General features: G+C 66.9%; 2 protein-coding genes across 2 annotated transcripts; one reads left to right on the top strand and one right to left on the bottom strand.

The window, feature by feature from the left end:
* Positions 1 to 2979: 2979 nt before the first annotated feature.
* Positions 2980 to 6512, bottom strand: P3H4 (prolyl 3-hydroxylase family member 4 (inactive); the record flags this gene model as incomplete). The annotated part of the gene is made up of 8 exons (XM_082494850.1): positions 2980 to 3084; positions 3175 to 3316; positions 3512 to 3595; positions 3682 to 3827; positions 3925 to 4053; positions 4131 to 4302; positions 4565 to 4714; positions 6039 to 6512. 8 exons carry the CDS (start codon positions 6510 to 6512, stop codon positions 3071 to 3073), a joined length of 1311 nt encoding a protein of 436 aa, XP_082350976.1. The 3' UTR covers positions 2980 to 3070.
* Positions 6513 to 7949: 1437 nt separating this feature from the next.
* On the top strand, positions 7950 to 13929 carry FKBP10 (FKBP prolyl isomerase 10). Its single transcript, XM_082494845.1, has 10 exons — positions 7950 to 8455; positions 10078 to 10223; positions 10540 to 10729; positions 10983 to 11128; positions 11240 to 11429; positions 11730 to 11875; positions 12222 to 12411; positions 12791 to 12933; positions 13107 to 13270; positions 13607 to 13929. The coding sequence occupies exons 1-10, from the start codon at positions 8259 to 8261 to the stop codon at positions 13790 to 13792; spliced, it is 1698 nt and encodes a 565-aa protein (XP_082350971.1). The 5' UTR covers positions 7950 to 8258; the 3' UTR covers positions 13793 to 13929.
* Positions 13930 to 14973: the final 1044 nt, after the last annotated feature.

Below are 14973 nucleotides of genomic sequence, written 5' to 3'. Positions count from 1 at the left end.
GAGCCCCCGTACAGCCGCGCCGTGGGCGCTGCGTGGGCCCCCCCGCATCATCCACGGTGTTTGCATCAGTCGCTGCTTCGGTGCGGCCCTGGAGCATCACCCGGCCCCGGGAAGGGGCTCCGCACCGCCTGGGTGGGGAAACTGAGGCAGCAGCCCGGCAGTGGCAGCAAGAGGAGCAGGGAAGGGCTGGGGCGGCTGCCGGCAGCCGGCCTCACCCCTGGCCAGACTGGTCCAGCCGGGTGCTGCCGCTGCGGCCCAGCTCACCCGCTACGGTGAAGCATCCGTCACCCAGCGCCCGAGTCACCAAGGAAGGCCCAGGCACGTCCCAGCCCATGGTGGGGATCCCCGGGCCTCCTGTTCCCTGGATTTGGGGATAGGGCTGAGGGGATGCATCCCACACCCACTGCCATCGGCCCCTGCGCAGTTCTCTGCCACGTCTGGCTGCTGCCGCTCAGTCGGGAAATCACAGCTCGGGAGGGAGGCGAGAGACAGCGCGTCAAACGCCCCTGCAAGGAACTGGGATTTCGTCGCTGTGCGCAGGGCGGGGGATCCAAAGCACAGAGAGCGCCCTCCCAGCACGAGGAGGAAAGGGGCACATGGCACAGTATGGCATGGCACGGCAGGGCTCGGCAGGGCACAGCACAGCTGAGATGACAGCCAAAAACCTCATTTATGTTCCTTCTTGGTCAAGGTCATGGGAGTCAGGGAAGCGCGGTGCTGTCTTCATGGAGTTAACCCACAGAGTCCTGCAGGCTCACCCCCGCGCATGCCACCTCCATGTCCCCGGCTCAAGCTCCTTCATCCCACCTCTGCACCCCGGCACTGCCCCGCAGCCCGGCTCTGCTGGCCCTGCACGCCAGGGGGGACGGTGGCCGTGCTCGCAGCCCCTGTTGGGGTCACACCACCACTCGCAGAGCTGCTGCTCGTCCTCGGTGCTGCAGGAGCGCTGGACCCAGCCGGCAGCTGCGGTGGGAGCAGGGAGGGGACCCCGGGGACCCCGGCCCAATGCTGGCAGAGGAGAGGGAGCAAGGAGCCGTGTGCCCCAACGTGGGTTTGGTGCTGGCGAGGGGACGCCATGCCCGGGTGCGCGTCAGAGCGGGGCGGAGGCCCTGTGCCACCCTCGCCCGGCTTGTTGGGAAGATAAACAAGCCTTTGCCCCCCGGGCCGCGACGCCAGCGTGCTGGGCTGAGCGCTTCCCGCGGATCCGGGCGCGAGTGCCGCCGGCCGCGCCCCGCCGGGCTGTCCTCCCCTCCCGAGGGTGGCCGTGACCCATCGGTGACAAACCCCGCTCCTCCCGGGGGACAGGACAGCCCAGCCCTGCGCAGGGGCACAACGGGCGCCTCCCGCTGCCGGCGCTGCCTCCACTCAGCCGAGCCCTGAGCCCTGAGCCCCGAGCCCCGAGCCCCGAGCCCTGCCCATGGGCCTGGGGGCTCAGCCCCGTCCCCCGCCCCAGTGCGCAGCCCCACGCCGGGAGGGCAGAGCTGGGAAAGCCCTGGTGAAGGGGAGCTCCGGGGCAGGGCAGGGTGGGGTGCTGGCGGCCTCCCCGCCGCCCCCTTCCTTCCCCTCCTTCCCTTCCCTCCCCCGGGGTGAACGCGGTGATTCAGCCTCTCGGTTTCAGTCCTCGCAGCCAACTTCGATGGGGAGCGGGAATGCGGCAGCGCGGCAGGGAGGAGTGATGAGGCCGCACGCCGCCCGACGCCCCGTGCCCAGGGCAGGCTCGTCGGCAGCGATGGCAGCCTCCAAAATGCCCCAACGCCAGCAAGAGGGGGCTCGTCCCACACCACCGCCCTGGACCAGCATCGGGGGACACAGGCTGCGCCCTCCGGACCAGCAGCAGGACGATGCACCCCCCAAGGAGCAGCATCAGGGTGACGCACCCCCCACAAACAACCAGCAGGTGATGCACATCACACCCCAAACACCTGTATCGGGGTGAGACACGCTGCCCCCCACCCCCCCCAGGCCACCTGGCAGCCCCCCCTGCACAATGGGGGGGTCACACATCCCCATAAGTGTCCCAGTGTGGTCGTGGTCCCCTCAGGGACACCCCAGCCCCACAAGAGCCTGGCTGCTCTCATGGTCCCCATGGTTCCCAAGCCCCACAAGCCTCCCTGCAGCTCCCTGTGGAGTCTCCCCCACTGTGGGGGGGCATCCAGCCCCCCAACCCATCCCTCCCCCTCCCACGGCAGCCCCTCCCGCACCCCGAGCCCCCAGCTCCCGCAGCGGCAGCGCACCCCAGCCCCAGGGAGCCCCGAGGCAGAGGCAGCCGGGAAAAGACCCGTCCGGATTTTATTAAAAGTTCAGCACCAGTAAATACAATAAAAAAAAGCAACTGTGCCAGTCGGGAAGTATTAAATTAACGGAGCTTAAGGCTACGGAGGGCTGGTGTGGCGAAAATTCAAGGCACACGCAGGGCATGAGTGACGACGCAGCCTCACCAGGCTGCAGCCACGCGGCAGCATGGGGACACCGGCACACCGGGAGCCCCGCTGTAGCACCAGGCCGTGGGCTCCAAAGGGACCCCGGGGCCCTGGGGGCTGGCAGGTGGGCTGGGATGCTGGGGGAACCGGGGCAGGAGCCCTGGGGAGCCCCGAGCAGTGGCAGGACCGGTACGCATGCCCGGCTCCAGCAGCATCATGCATTGCTCCCAGAGCAGGGGCAGCCCCCCGAATCCCTCGAGACAACACAGGGGTCGATCCTGGCGCAGTATCCCCAGGTGCTGGGGAAGAGCTGAGGGACACAGCAAATCCCAGTGCTGCAGGGCACTGCCGCTGGCCAGGGCTCCTGGGGACATCGGGGACAGGGGTGGCCCGGGGGGAGCTCCTGGGCAGGGAGGGAGGTTCGGCGGTGCTGGCGCTGCGCCAACAGGATTCAGGCTGTGCTCAGGGCAGGAGATGTCCAGATGGCAAAGGCAGCGCTGCCGCAGGGCACCGGGCAGGATCAGCCCTTCCCCATGAGCCCAAGTTTCTGCACGGTGGCTAGCAGGAGTCGGAAGCCCGGTGTCCCCAGGATGGCATCGCAAGGCCACCGCCTTCCAGCTCGGTCGTGGCCAGGCGCCCCTTCGCCTGGCTCATCGCAGGGTCTCTGCAAACAAGGAGGGCTTGGTGGCACCAGGGCACGGGCAGCAGCCACCCCCCGCCCCATGGCACAGCCCCCAGCCCCGGTGTCAGGAACCTTGGTCGGCTTTGTCCCCCTTGGTCTTGGGCTCCTGCCACCACTCTGCGAAGAATCCCTCCTCGTAGTCGCCTTCGCCCTCAAACTCGCCGTCGGAGGGCAGATCCTGTGCCTCCGGCCCCTCACCGCCGTCCACCTCCATCTGCGGCACGGGATGGGCAGGAGGAGGCTGTGGGGCTCAGCGGCCCCGTCTGCAGCCTCTTCTCCAGGGCTGGTTTGGGGGTTGTCCCCCCCTGCCCGAGGAAGGGCCCTGTCCCAAATTACCCACAGCACCCACCCGCACCACCCGGCACCCCTAAAAGCACCCGGCTGCACCCACACCAGGGCCACCGTTTACCTCATCGTCCGCCTGCAGGTACTGCCTGGCGAACTCCAGCATCTTCTTCTGGGTGGCCGTCCGGTTGTGGTAGCGCACGGCTTCCTGGGCATGGGGAGGGAGCGGGGGCCACGTCAGCCCCTCCACCACCAGTGGAGCCATGGGACTGGGGGGGCTGGAGGGGTCCTCACCGGCCGGGGCTCGAAGTCCTCGTCCTGCAGGCGCCAGCGCTCGCGGTGGAAGCGGTAGTAGACCAGGTTCTGCTGCATCACAGCGTCGCCCGGGTCAAAGAGCATGTAGCTGGAGACGCTCCGCACCGCGTCCCGCACGTCGTTCACTGCGGGCGGCAGCACGGGGTGACGCGGGGGGTGACAGGCTGCCCAGGGGCCAGCAGCACCCCGGAGGCACAGTCCCCTGCTCCCGCCGGCACTCACGCTTGTAGTAGGCGAACTGCAGGTAGTGGTACATGGTAGCCACAAACTTGTCCACGAAGTAGCCACCCACGTTGGGGGTGAGCTCGGTCTCGCAGTCCACCTTGCACTGCAGCACGCTCACGAAGTGGTCTGGGGAGAGGCGTCAGGCACTGTGCCCCCGGCACCCCACCGCGAGCCTGCTGGCCCCCGGCCCCCCGCCCGGTCACCTGCGATGGCGGGGTAGAAATCCTTGAACTCCTGCAGCTCGTAGGCGCCCTCGCAGCCGGCCAGGCAGTCCTCGTACGCCTTGTAGTACTCGGCCAGCGCCTGCTCCATGTCGGCCGCGCTGCTCCGGAAATCCCCGTTGTTGTACAGCTTCACCGACCGCACGAATATCGGCTGCCAGGGACCAAGCGGGTGCCGCTCACCTCCCTGCTGGGTGCCGCAGCCCGCTCTGCCCACCAGCAGCACCGACCTGCCGTGCTCCCCCCGAGGCGGCTCCGTCCCCAGCACGGGCCCCACAGAGATGCCTTTTTGGGGGCAGGAGGCGGGTGACCAGGGCTCAGCGAGGGAGAGCTGCGTCCCTTGGGGTTCAGCAGGACCAGGCGCACACTGAGCCCCGGGGAGCCCCTCTCCCACCCCAGCCCCATCCCCTCCTCACCTCGTAGGGCTGAGCCTCCAGGTCGACCAGGTATTCATCCACATCCAGCATCGTCTTGTAATAGTTCAGGTACTTCAAGGTCATCTCGTGCTTGGGGTTCTTCTGCAGGAAGGTGTGGGCAGCGGACACAGCTTTCTCGATCTTATTTGACTGGGGAGGGAGAAGGAGGCGGTGCAGCAGGCTGCTGGAGCCGACGCTGCGGCTGCTGGGGGCTCAGCGCCCAGCCGGCCCTGGGAGCTGCAGGGCAGTAGGCTGGTCCTCAGGGGGGGAGAGCCCAGCACCCACAGCAACAGCCCTGAGCCCAATCATCCACTGGCAGCGATGGAAAGACAGGATCTGGGACCATGGACAACACAGCTAAATCCAGATGACGCACGGTGGTCGCATGTGCTGAGCTGCACAAACCTCTGCCTCTGTGCCCATGGTGGGAGTGGAGGCGGCTCAGCCTCTCGTGGACCCCCATGTCCAGCTGTGTGGCACAGGTTTGACCCACACATCTGCTCTCCTCGGGCACTCACTCCCTGCTGCTTTATGGGCTCTCAGGTTGCAGCTTCAGGGGAGCGAGATTGGGGGGGGTTGAACGAACTGCCCATGGAATGGGTTTTGGCCAGAGCACGCAAGAGGAAAAGGCATTAAGGATGGAGGCCAGGCTGTTCCTTGCCGCTGCCAGGTGAGCGGGGCAGCAGCGCTAAGCACTACAGCAGCATCCGCACGGGCGGCCGGCCAGCAGCAACGCTCGGGACCCACACCAGCACGGATGCCTGGGGAGGGGAGCGTCCCCTGCCAGAGCAGCTCTGGCCAAAGGAGGGTCACCCCGGGGCGATCTCTTATGAAACCTCCCTCCACGTCTGCACCGTGAGCCCCAGCAAGCGATTGTCCCTGGTGGAGCAGCCAGACACGTGTCCCACAGCAATCACGGTGGCACTGGACCCGCCAGCGCAGGCCCCTCAGCTGGGGCAGCCCCTGCCTCCCCCTCCCCAGGCAACACGCTGCCGCGCCAGGGGGCAACACAAGGTGGTGTGGGGGGACACAACCACAATGACCCCCCAGTCCCGGGTGCACTCCTCACGTCCTGCCTGATGCATCCCAGATGATGCTGACGTGCCATGGTGCAGGGGCAGGATGGAGGAGCCGGGGGGCGGGGGGGATGCCAGATGGATGGAGGGCGCAGGACAGGAAAGCCCATGACAGCGGGGTGCAGGATAGAGAGAAGCAGCGTTGAGGGGGTGCAGGTGGTGCAGGGTGGGGGCACAGGATGGGGGTGCAGGATGGGGGTGCCAAAGAGGAAGTATAGGATGAGGGGCACAGGACAGGGGTGTGCCCGATGGGGGGAGCAGGATGGAGAGGTGCGGGATGGATGGTAGGAGAGGAGGCGCAGCCCAGAGCGGTGCAGGACGGAGGCACAGGGTGCCCCCCGCTCCCGTCCCCCGCCCCCGAGCCACGTTGCGCGGCATTTGCGCGTTGCCCGCCTCACCTTGAAGAGCGCGTAGTGCAGGTACTGGTAGGGCAGGCGGCGCTGGAAGTCGCGCAGCGTCTGCGCGGGGGGGTAGCGCAGCTGGAAGACGGGCAGGTCGCGCTTGCAGGCGCGCAGGCAGCCGGCGCGGCGCAGCAGCCGCCCGAAGAGCTGCATCTCCCGCTCCCACTCCCACGCCGCGGGGGCCCCTCCCGCGGGGCGCTCCTCCGCGGGGTCCCCCTCGGCGGGCGCGGCGCAGCGGCGGTGGCAGTGCGCCTCGCTGTCCCGCAGCAGGCGGTGGAGGCGCAGACTGGCCTCCAGCGCCCGGGCGCTCTCCGCCCACTGCGCCCCCGCGTACTGCTCCAGCGCCCGCGCGTAGGCGCGCTGCAGCGGCTCCAGCGCGGCCGCGGGGAATCCGCGCACGCTGTACTCCTCGTACTGCGCCGCGCACAGCCCCGCCGCCGCCAGCAGCAGCGCCAGCGCCGCGCCGCCCATCCCCGCCGCCGCCGCGCACTGCCCGCGCAGCGCCGCGCAGCGCTCCGCGCAGGGGGCGGGCGGGCGGCGGGGAAGGGGCGGTGCGCGGCGGTGCGCGCAGGGTCTTAGTGCGTCTCTGCGCGGCTGGCGCAGTGCCCGCGGGGTGCGCGCAGCGGGGGCGCGGTGCTGCGCGCTCCGCGGTGCGCTCCCCCGGGGGGGGGGGGGTTGGTTGGGGGGTGCGCAGTGCTGCGCTCTCCCCGCGGCGGGCTCGCTGCCCCACGCCGCGGGCAGTCACCCCAGGCCCCGCGCTCTCGGGGTGCGCCCCACGCTGCGGCTCCGGAGGATGCGCGGGGGGCTGCGCGCCGCAGAGCGGGGGGCACTGGGTGCTGGGGTGCACCCTGTGCCGCAGCCCCATGGCACCGCGGGTTGCGCTCACTGCCACACTGCGCTGCCCGGGGCCGGACCCCCCAGCCCGGCTGTGCCCAGAGCAGGTTGCGCTGCTGGCTGGTGCCAAGCCGGAGGCCACACACCCTGTGCCGTGCCAGATCCCAGGCCAGGCCTCGGCACGGCCACACTGGCCCCAGCCCAAGCCCAGCGCTTTGTTGCCCGCTGGCCAGTGGCGCTGAGGGATGTCCCAGTGCAGGGCAGCAGCCAGGACGCTGCTGAGGTTTCTTCCAGTGCAGCAGAGGCCGTCAGCAGTGTCCAGCACCTCTCCGCAAACGAGCAGCTTGACAGCGTGCGGGCCGGGCTGCCATCGCCCCTAAGTACACACTCACTTGGCCCAGAGTCAGGCCCTGACCCCACTGGGCCATGGGGAGAGCCCCTAGTCCCCCCAAGCTACTGGTGGTGCACTGGAGAGCTGCAGAGCACCCGGGGCCGGGCTAGAGGGTCCTTAAGCTTTTGCTGTCGCCAGTCACGCTGTGCCTTGGAGAAACCGGGCTTCAGTTCGGGGTTATGGGCTGTCGTATTTCCCACATGGGACTGGCCGAGGGCGCTTACCACGGCGCCTGTCTCTTACCGACAGGTTTTGGGGAGCGGGGATGTGTGGGCAACACCTACGTGTGCATTTAGCGCTGCCCCTGTTTGTGTAAGACTGTTAGAGGGGTCGTTTCACGTTGTTAGTCGTCGCCACGCAGCAAAAGATCTGTCAGCAGCAGATGGAGGAGCAGTAGATGTTATGGAGTTACTTCCTCGTGTGGGCTCTGCCCGTCCGCTGGGCAGCGCCCCGGGCCGCGGCGCGGTGCCCCCGCTGTGGCAGTGGGGCGCGGGCGGCGCTGGGACCCGCCGGGGGGCGGGAGGGGACCTCCGCCCGCACCGACGCGCTTCCAACGGCTGCGGGCGGCGTTTCCCGGCGCGGGAGGGCCGCCCGGCCTGAGGGGGGGGGAAGGGGAAAAAAAAAAAAGAAAGAAAGAAAGAAAGAGGAAAAAAACCCAAACGGAGCCCAAGGGCAGCAGCCCCCCGAGGCGGAGCTGCGCTGCTGCGGCCGTACGCGCTCCGCCGCCGGCGGGGAACTGCCCCGGCGGGGCCGTGGGGCGACTCGCGTGGGAGCGGGGCCGGCGCGGCCCCCGGGACACGGGACACGTGTACACACATTCCAGCGGCGGCGGGGCCGGGCTCGGCGCTGGGCGGCCCCGGGAAGGGGCGGCCGGTCCGGCCCCGCCGCTCCGCCTCCTCCCGCCCCGTCCGTCCCGCCCCGTCCCGGCCAGTCCCGTCCCGGCCCGTCCCGGCCCGTCCCGCCGCTCGGCCCCGCCGCAGGCTCCCGCCGCCATGGCCCCGGGCATCCTCCTCCTCCTCCTGCTCCGCGTCCTGGGGGCCCCGGGGCTGGCCGACCCCGGCCCCCTGGAAGACGTGGTGATAGACAGATACTATATCCCCAAAATCTGCCTGCGGGAAGTCCAGATGGGGGACTTCATTCGCTACCACTACAATGGGACCTTTAAAGATGGCAAAAAGTTTGACTCCAGGTATCGCCCTCGGCTCTCTGCCCCCTGCATGCGGCCCCGGCCATGTGCTGCGGGGGGATCCCTGCATGCCCCCTCCCCAGCCCGCCTGTCGCCCCCCGCGTCCCCAGGGCCAGCGGGCAGCGAGGGCAGCAGCGGGCAGCTGCCTGCTCGGGCCAGCCCCGGGCCCCGCGGCTTTGACCCCAAGGAGGGCTTTTGGCGGGTGCCCGCGGTGGGCGCTGGGGGAGGACGGGGAGCATGGGCAGCCCTGTACGCGTGTCCCCAAGCATGTCCCTGAGTGTGTCCCCGAGCACAGCCCCCCGCCCGGGCTGCAGCCCCTTCCCGCCACGTTTCCAGCAGCCCCTGCCCGGGCCGGGAGCCTGCAGAGCCCTGCACGCCCTCGGCTCCACAGGGAAGCCTGTCTCGGGCATGGGCAGGATTTGGCCCTCGCTGAGACACTGTGCTCTCCGGACATGTACTTGCATGCGCTGCACAGGCGGGGAAAACGCTTAAAGCGCTTTGAAACGTGGCAGTGGCGAAAACCGTTCATTACCTAAGAGGCTTCGCTCTCACTGGTCTTGGTTTTCCTCGGCCCATGCATCGATCCTGCCCTGCTCACGCTGGCTGTAAATCAGTGTTTACGTTGGTGCAGTCCCTGATTTGCACCACCATGAGCAGGGGAGAATCGGGGACACAGTGGAAGAACAGAAATAAGCTGGGTTGTGCTGGAGTTCCGCCCCAGCCCCCCGCAGGAACAAAAACTTTCCAGATGGGAGTTTTTCAGAGCCCTGGAAAGCAAAGGGATTTCGCTCTGGTTAAATGTGTCTTATCTTTCTTGTGAGCGTGAATGGGGGAGAAAGTAACTGAGGCGTGTGCTGCTGCTGCTCCTGCGCACCCCGGACACAGTGGGAGCCCGGGGACATTCGCTGCTAAAATAATTCCTTGTCCTGGCGACTGCAGCGTGCTGCCAGGAGAAAGCATCAGCTGCACATTAGAAGGGATAATGGATTTCAATTTATCTGAAATGGCCCCAGTTGCTTCGTGGAGTATTTTAAGATATAAAAATAAAAACAAATTTGCAGTTTAAAAATGGGATGTCTTCTTTCCTCCTCGCTGCGTAAAGCTCCAAATGTGCCATATGCAAAATGATTTGGAAGCAGCAGAAAGCCCAGGAGCTGCCGGCCGCCAGCCCAGACCGCCGGGTGAAATCTGGGGAGGGTGTTGATGGGTTTGGTCCCAACTGACAGAATCAGCCAGAGGGCCCGATCCGTGTTCCCCTGCGTCCGAGGGCGCAGAGCGTTCAGGGTCAGGCCAGAGCACTGACCAGTACCGCAGGGCACAGCTCCACCCCGGGCAGCGCAGGACTGAGCCTGTCAGGATCGATGTCTATTTGCTGCGGGGGTGAGCGCAGGATCCTGCTGGCTGCAGTGGGTTCCCCGCACCCTTGGGGAGGGGACAGCCCCGTCCCCCCACTCTGCCCCCATGGCAGCAGGCACCCGGGAGCCCCACGCCATCCCTCGGTGTTCGTGGTTTGGTTCTGGGTTCGCCCCGAGCCCTCAGCACTGGCATTGAGCACCCCAGTGCCAGCGGCTTTAGGGGATGCCCTTTGCCTGTGCTTCGCCGACGGGTCTGTCCCTTCGCCCCAGCTACGACCGAGGGGCCACGGTGGCCGGCGTGGTGGGCGTCGGGCGGCTGATCACCGGCATGGACCGGGGGCTGCAGGGCATGTGCGTGAACGAGCGGCGTCACCTCATCGTGCCCCCTCACCTGGGCTACGGCAGCATCGGCGTGGGTAAGGGGCTGCGGCACGGCGGGGGGTGGAGGGAGCAAACCCCCGGGCCAGCGTCAGTGGGGACAGAGCTCCGGTGCCCAGCTGGCAGGCGCTGGCGAAGGGTGGCTCCATTACCGGGGTGCCTAAGCAGGGGTCCCCCAGGAATGAGGGGTCTTCCCCCCCCCAGGCTCTGTTGCATTCCTGGGGGCTGGCACATGTGGCCAGCAGCCCCAAGCAGCCGTGGCTCGGGGGGGGCTCAGGGGACAGAGCCCTTGGCTTGCCTGGGCTCGGCACTGCTCCCACCTAAGGTGCTCTGTCCTCACTGCCACCCCTTTAGCGGGGCTGATCCCCCCGGATGCCACGTTGTACTTTGACGTCGTCATGCTGGACATCTGGAACAAGGACGACAAGCTGCAGATCACCACCCTCTCCAAACCAGAGCACTGCAACCGCACAGTGGAGAACTCGGACTTTGTGCGGTACCACTACAACGGCACGCTGCTGGATGGCACCCCCTTCGACTCCAGGTACGGGGCACAGGCACTGGGGTGCACCCTCTGCCTCGGCGCTGGGGGCACTGGGGGTGGCAGGGACCAGGAGACACTGGCCTGGGGTGGGGCACGGGGGCCCACGCTGCACCCCCGTCAGGGCAGACTCCCTTGTGCTCTCCCTCCCCGCACCCCGGCAGGGCTGGTGCAGCCCCGTGACCCCCAAACCAGCCGGGCTAGCGGGGCTGGCATGGCCTGGAGCCATCTCCCCCCCCCCCTTCCTCCCCACCAGCTACAGCAAGGACAGCACCTATGACACCTACGTGGGCACCGGCTGGCTCATCAAGGGCATGGACCAGGGGCTGCTGGGCATGTGTGCTGGGGAGAAGAGGAGCATCATCATCCCCCCGTTCCTTGCCTACGGGGAGAAGGGCTACGGTGAGTTGAGCATCACCCCGTCGTGCCCGGCCCCTTCCCTCCCGGCTCCGCGCAGAGCCGCCCGCAGTGCCTCAGGACCCGTGTCCGGGCTGACCCGTGTCCTCTCCCCAGGGACCGTGATCCCACCGCAGGCCTCGCTGGTGTTCAGCGTGCTGCTGGTGGACTTCCACAACCCCAAGGACGGAGTCTTCCTGGAGCACCTGGAGGTGCCGGAGTCCTGCAAACGCAGGGCTGTGACCGGGGACTTTGTCCGCTACCACTACAACGGCACGCTCATGGACGGGACGCTCTTCGACTCCAGGTGCAGGGAGGGAAGCGGCCGAGCGAGGAGATCCCCCCGTGTCCTCTCCTGCCCCGCGCTCAGCAGCCGGCTGCAAGGGGAGGCTGGAGAACTGGGGAGGAAGGCGGAGGGGAGGGTGGTAACAGGCATGAAAAAGGCTAAAAAAGACAATACCCGTTTGCTGCATCTCCAGGAGCAAGGTTTGGCTCCGGGGGGAGCAGAGGCTGGGAGAAGGGGCGCGGGTTGGGGTGCGGGGGCTGGGGGGGATTGATGGGGTCAGACTCTCCCGCACAACGGTGCCGGGGGCTTCTCTCGCTGCAGCTACTCCCGCAATAACACCTACAACACCTACATCGGGAAGGGCTACATCATCCCCGGCATGGACCAGGGCCTGCAAGGGGTCTGCGTGGGAGAGAGGCGGCGGGTGGTCGTCCCCCCACACCTGGCCTACGGGGAGAATGGAGCAGGTAAAGGGCAGCCCCGTGGGCTCCGGCGTGCCTGCGCACTGCAGCCCCAGGCTGCGGCATCCCCCCCTCCAGCCCTGCGCACCGGCACACCGCGGGGCTGACATGGGGAAAGCGTTGGCCAGGTGGGGCCAACTCCTCATCTCACGGGCCACCACCATCCCCAGGGCTCTGGGCGTTGGGAGGGGGTGTTGTGGGCAGGGGAAAGGCCGATGCCGACATATGCAGAGCCAGAGCTCCGAGGGAGGGACACACCACAGGGGCATGGGAAAAAGCAGGGAAAGGCTTTACCGGCCCCGCAGCACTCCCAGCTGCGCTCACAGCACCTCTCCTTCTGCTCCTCCTCCAGGGAACAAAATTCCTGGCTCAGCCGTTCTCATCTTCGACGTCCACATCATCGACTTCCACAACCCTGCAGACCCAGTGGAGATCGAGACCGTGTACCGGCCCGAGGGCTGCAACGTCACCACCCGCGACAGAGACTTTGTCCGCTACCACTACAACTGCTCCTTGCTGGATGGCACCAAGCTCTTCTCCTCGTGCGTGCTCGGTCGCTCGCTCGTGCACCTTTCCTTCACAGGGCCAAACCCCCGCAGGCGCTGAGCCGGGCAGGGCTGGGGGTGCCCGGGCACCGGAGCAGCACTGGGAGCATCAGCTCTTTGCAACGGGCAGCACCGGAGTATCACCCGCGGGGCCGCAGGGATGGTGCAGCAGGGCACGGGGTGTGGGGGCACAGCGGGACGGAGGGTGCAGGGTTTGGGGTGGTCAAGTGGAGGGTGTGGGACTTCAGGACATGGTGGGACAGAAGGCACAGGATTTTGGGTACGGCAGGATGGAAGCATGGGATTTTGGGGCACGGCGGGGCTACCCACTGGGTCTGAGGGGCTTTCTTAGCCGCTTTCCCTGTGCCCCCTGCAGCCACGACTACGAGAAGCCCCAGGAGGTGACTCTGGGGACCAACAAGGTGATCGAGGGCCTGAACAGTGGTCTCCTCAACATGTGCGCGGGGGAGAGGCGGGTGCTCATCATCCCCCCCCACCTGGGCCACGGGGAGAGCGGAGGTAGGGGAGCGGCATGCGGCCGCCCGGCGATGCAAACGGGGGGTTCTGCCTGGCCGAACCGCCGCTGGGCTCCTTCGAGCCCTCGCCCCGGCTGGGGCTGGGAGGCTTTCACCCATCGGGGGCCACGCTTTGCTGGGCTCCCTGCCGTGCAGCAGCCTTGGCTTGCTTTGCAGCCCGCGGGGTGCCCGGCAGCGCTGTGCTGCGCTTCGAGGTGGAGCTGATCTCCATGGAGGAGGGGGTTCCTGAGGGCTACCTCTTCATCTGGCACGGGGAACCACCAGCGAACCTCTACGAGCAAATGGACCTCAACAAGGACGGGGAGATCCCCAGTGATGAGGTGAGTGAGGGTCCCAAGTGCCGCCGGACTGTGGGCTTATGGGGTGCAGGAGGAAACGGGGGTGAGAGGAAACCCCCTGGGGAGCAGCACCCAAAGGTCACTGCTGTCCACGGGCACTCGGGAGCCTGAAGAGCGGTGCAGGAAAAGCACCCCGGCCCAGAGCATCGCTGCTGGATGTGGGCAGGGCTGTGCCGGGGCAGGGACACCGATGGCAGCCCGTGCTCATGTCTCTGCCCTGTCCCCGCTGCCACCCTTGGCACTGGCGTGGTGCTCCCTGCCATGCCTGGTGCCAGCTGCGCGGAGCAAAGCGGCATCTCTCCCCTCTCCCCGCTGCAGTTCTCCACCTTCATCAAGACCCAGGTGGCAGAAGGGAAAGGCCGCCTCATGCCCAGCTCCGACCCGGAGAAAGTCATTGCTGACATGTTCAGGAACCAGGACCGCAACCAGGACGGGAAGATCACCTCCGAGGAGCTGAAGCTGAAGTCGGATGAGGACCAGGAGAAGATCCATGAGGAGCTCTGAGGATCAGACCTCACTTTTCCCTGGAGACAGGACTTGTCCCTGCTGTGCCACAGCCGGTCTCCCCCCCGGCTGCCCTGGGAATCTGCCCCTGCCCCTCCCCAGCCCTGCAGTGGGGGCGTATTTTGTCTTCCCCCCCCCCCCCCCCCGCCATTATTTAACAGAGGGTTTTTTTGATGTGTTCCAGCTAAGCAGGAAAGCTCACCGACCCCCAGCGAACAGACCCAGGCAAGAAGGTGGGAAACACCCACGTTCTTGGGAGTCTCGATACCCCACGGGGACGGCAGCACCCACGTTTCCTCGCACTGCCCATCCCCTCCTGCTCCCCGGCCCTGCAGACGATACCTCTGCCATGGAGCAGGACTGAGGATGCCCGGGCGACCCTGGAGCCCTGCCCTGCCTCGCTCTGCTGCCAAACCCCACTTTGTCCCCTGCTCTCAGCTCCCCACGCACGGGCTGGGGCAGTGGCATCCCCCCCCCGAGCCCCTTCATCCTCCGCCAGCGACTGCACATCCCGCTCCAGCCCCCTCGCCGCCCGTGCTGCCTCCTGGGGCAGGCAGGCAGGAGGGGGGTGTCCCCCCACTTCTACCGCAGCGTTTTGTAGTTTAGGGTTAGGGTTTGGGTTTTTTTTTTATATACGCATACGAAATTCTTTAGAGAGGAGAAATAAAGAGAAGCTTTTTGTGCCAGTCCCTGCTGCTGGCCCAGCCTCTGCTCCCCGCTGCCGTCCTCCCCGCAATGAGAGGCTGGAGGGGGCTCAAGGTTCCCAGGGCAAATCCCAGGTGCCCCACATGGATCGGCCGTTCCAGAAAGCCTGACACCCCCCCGAGACAGCGGGGATGGGACCTGGCAAACCCTGTGTCAGCAGGAGAAGGAAAACAGAGAGTCTCCCCCACCCAGGCGCTCAGGGAGCAGCATCGTCCCCATCCACACCCTCCCCCCCCAGCGACAGCGCTCAGTCGCTGAGAAAAATCAGCCCAATTTGATTTTGATGCCTAAATGCAGCTAATTAGCTGGGTGCTCTCAGGTTTGCCAGTTGTGACCAGCACAGCTCCGTCACCTCCCACCAGCTCACTTTTGCACAGTGAGTCTCGCAGGCGGAGATAAAAGAAACGCGAGAACAGAACACTGCGAAGGGTCAGAGCGAACCCCTCAAACCACGACTTCTACCTTGCACCAAATAA

This window comes from Vanellus vanellus (assembly GCF_965231255.1).
Source record: "Vanellus vanellus genome assembly, chromosome: 24".
In the NCBI taxonomy this organism is placed as follows: domain Eukaryota; kingdom Metazoa; phylum Chordata; class Aves; order Charadriiformes; family Charadriidae; genus Vanellus; species Vanellus vanellus.
This window is presented reverse-complemented; position numbering and strand designations above follow the sequence as displayed.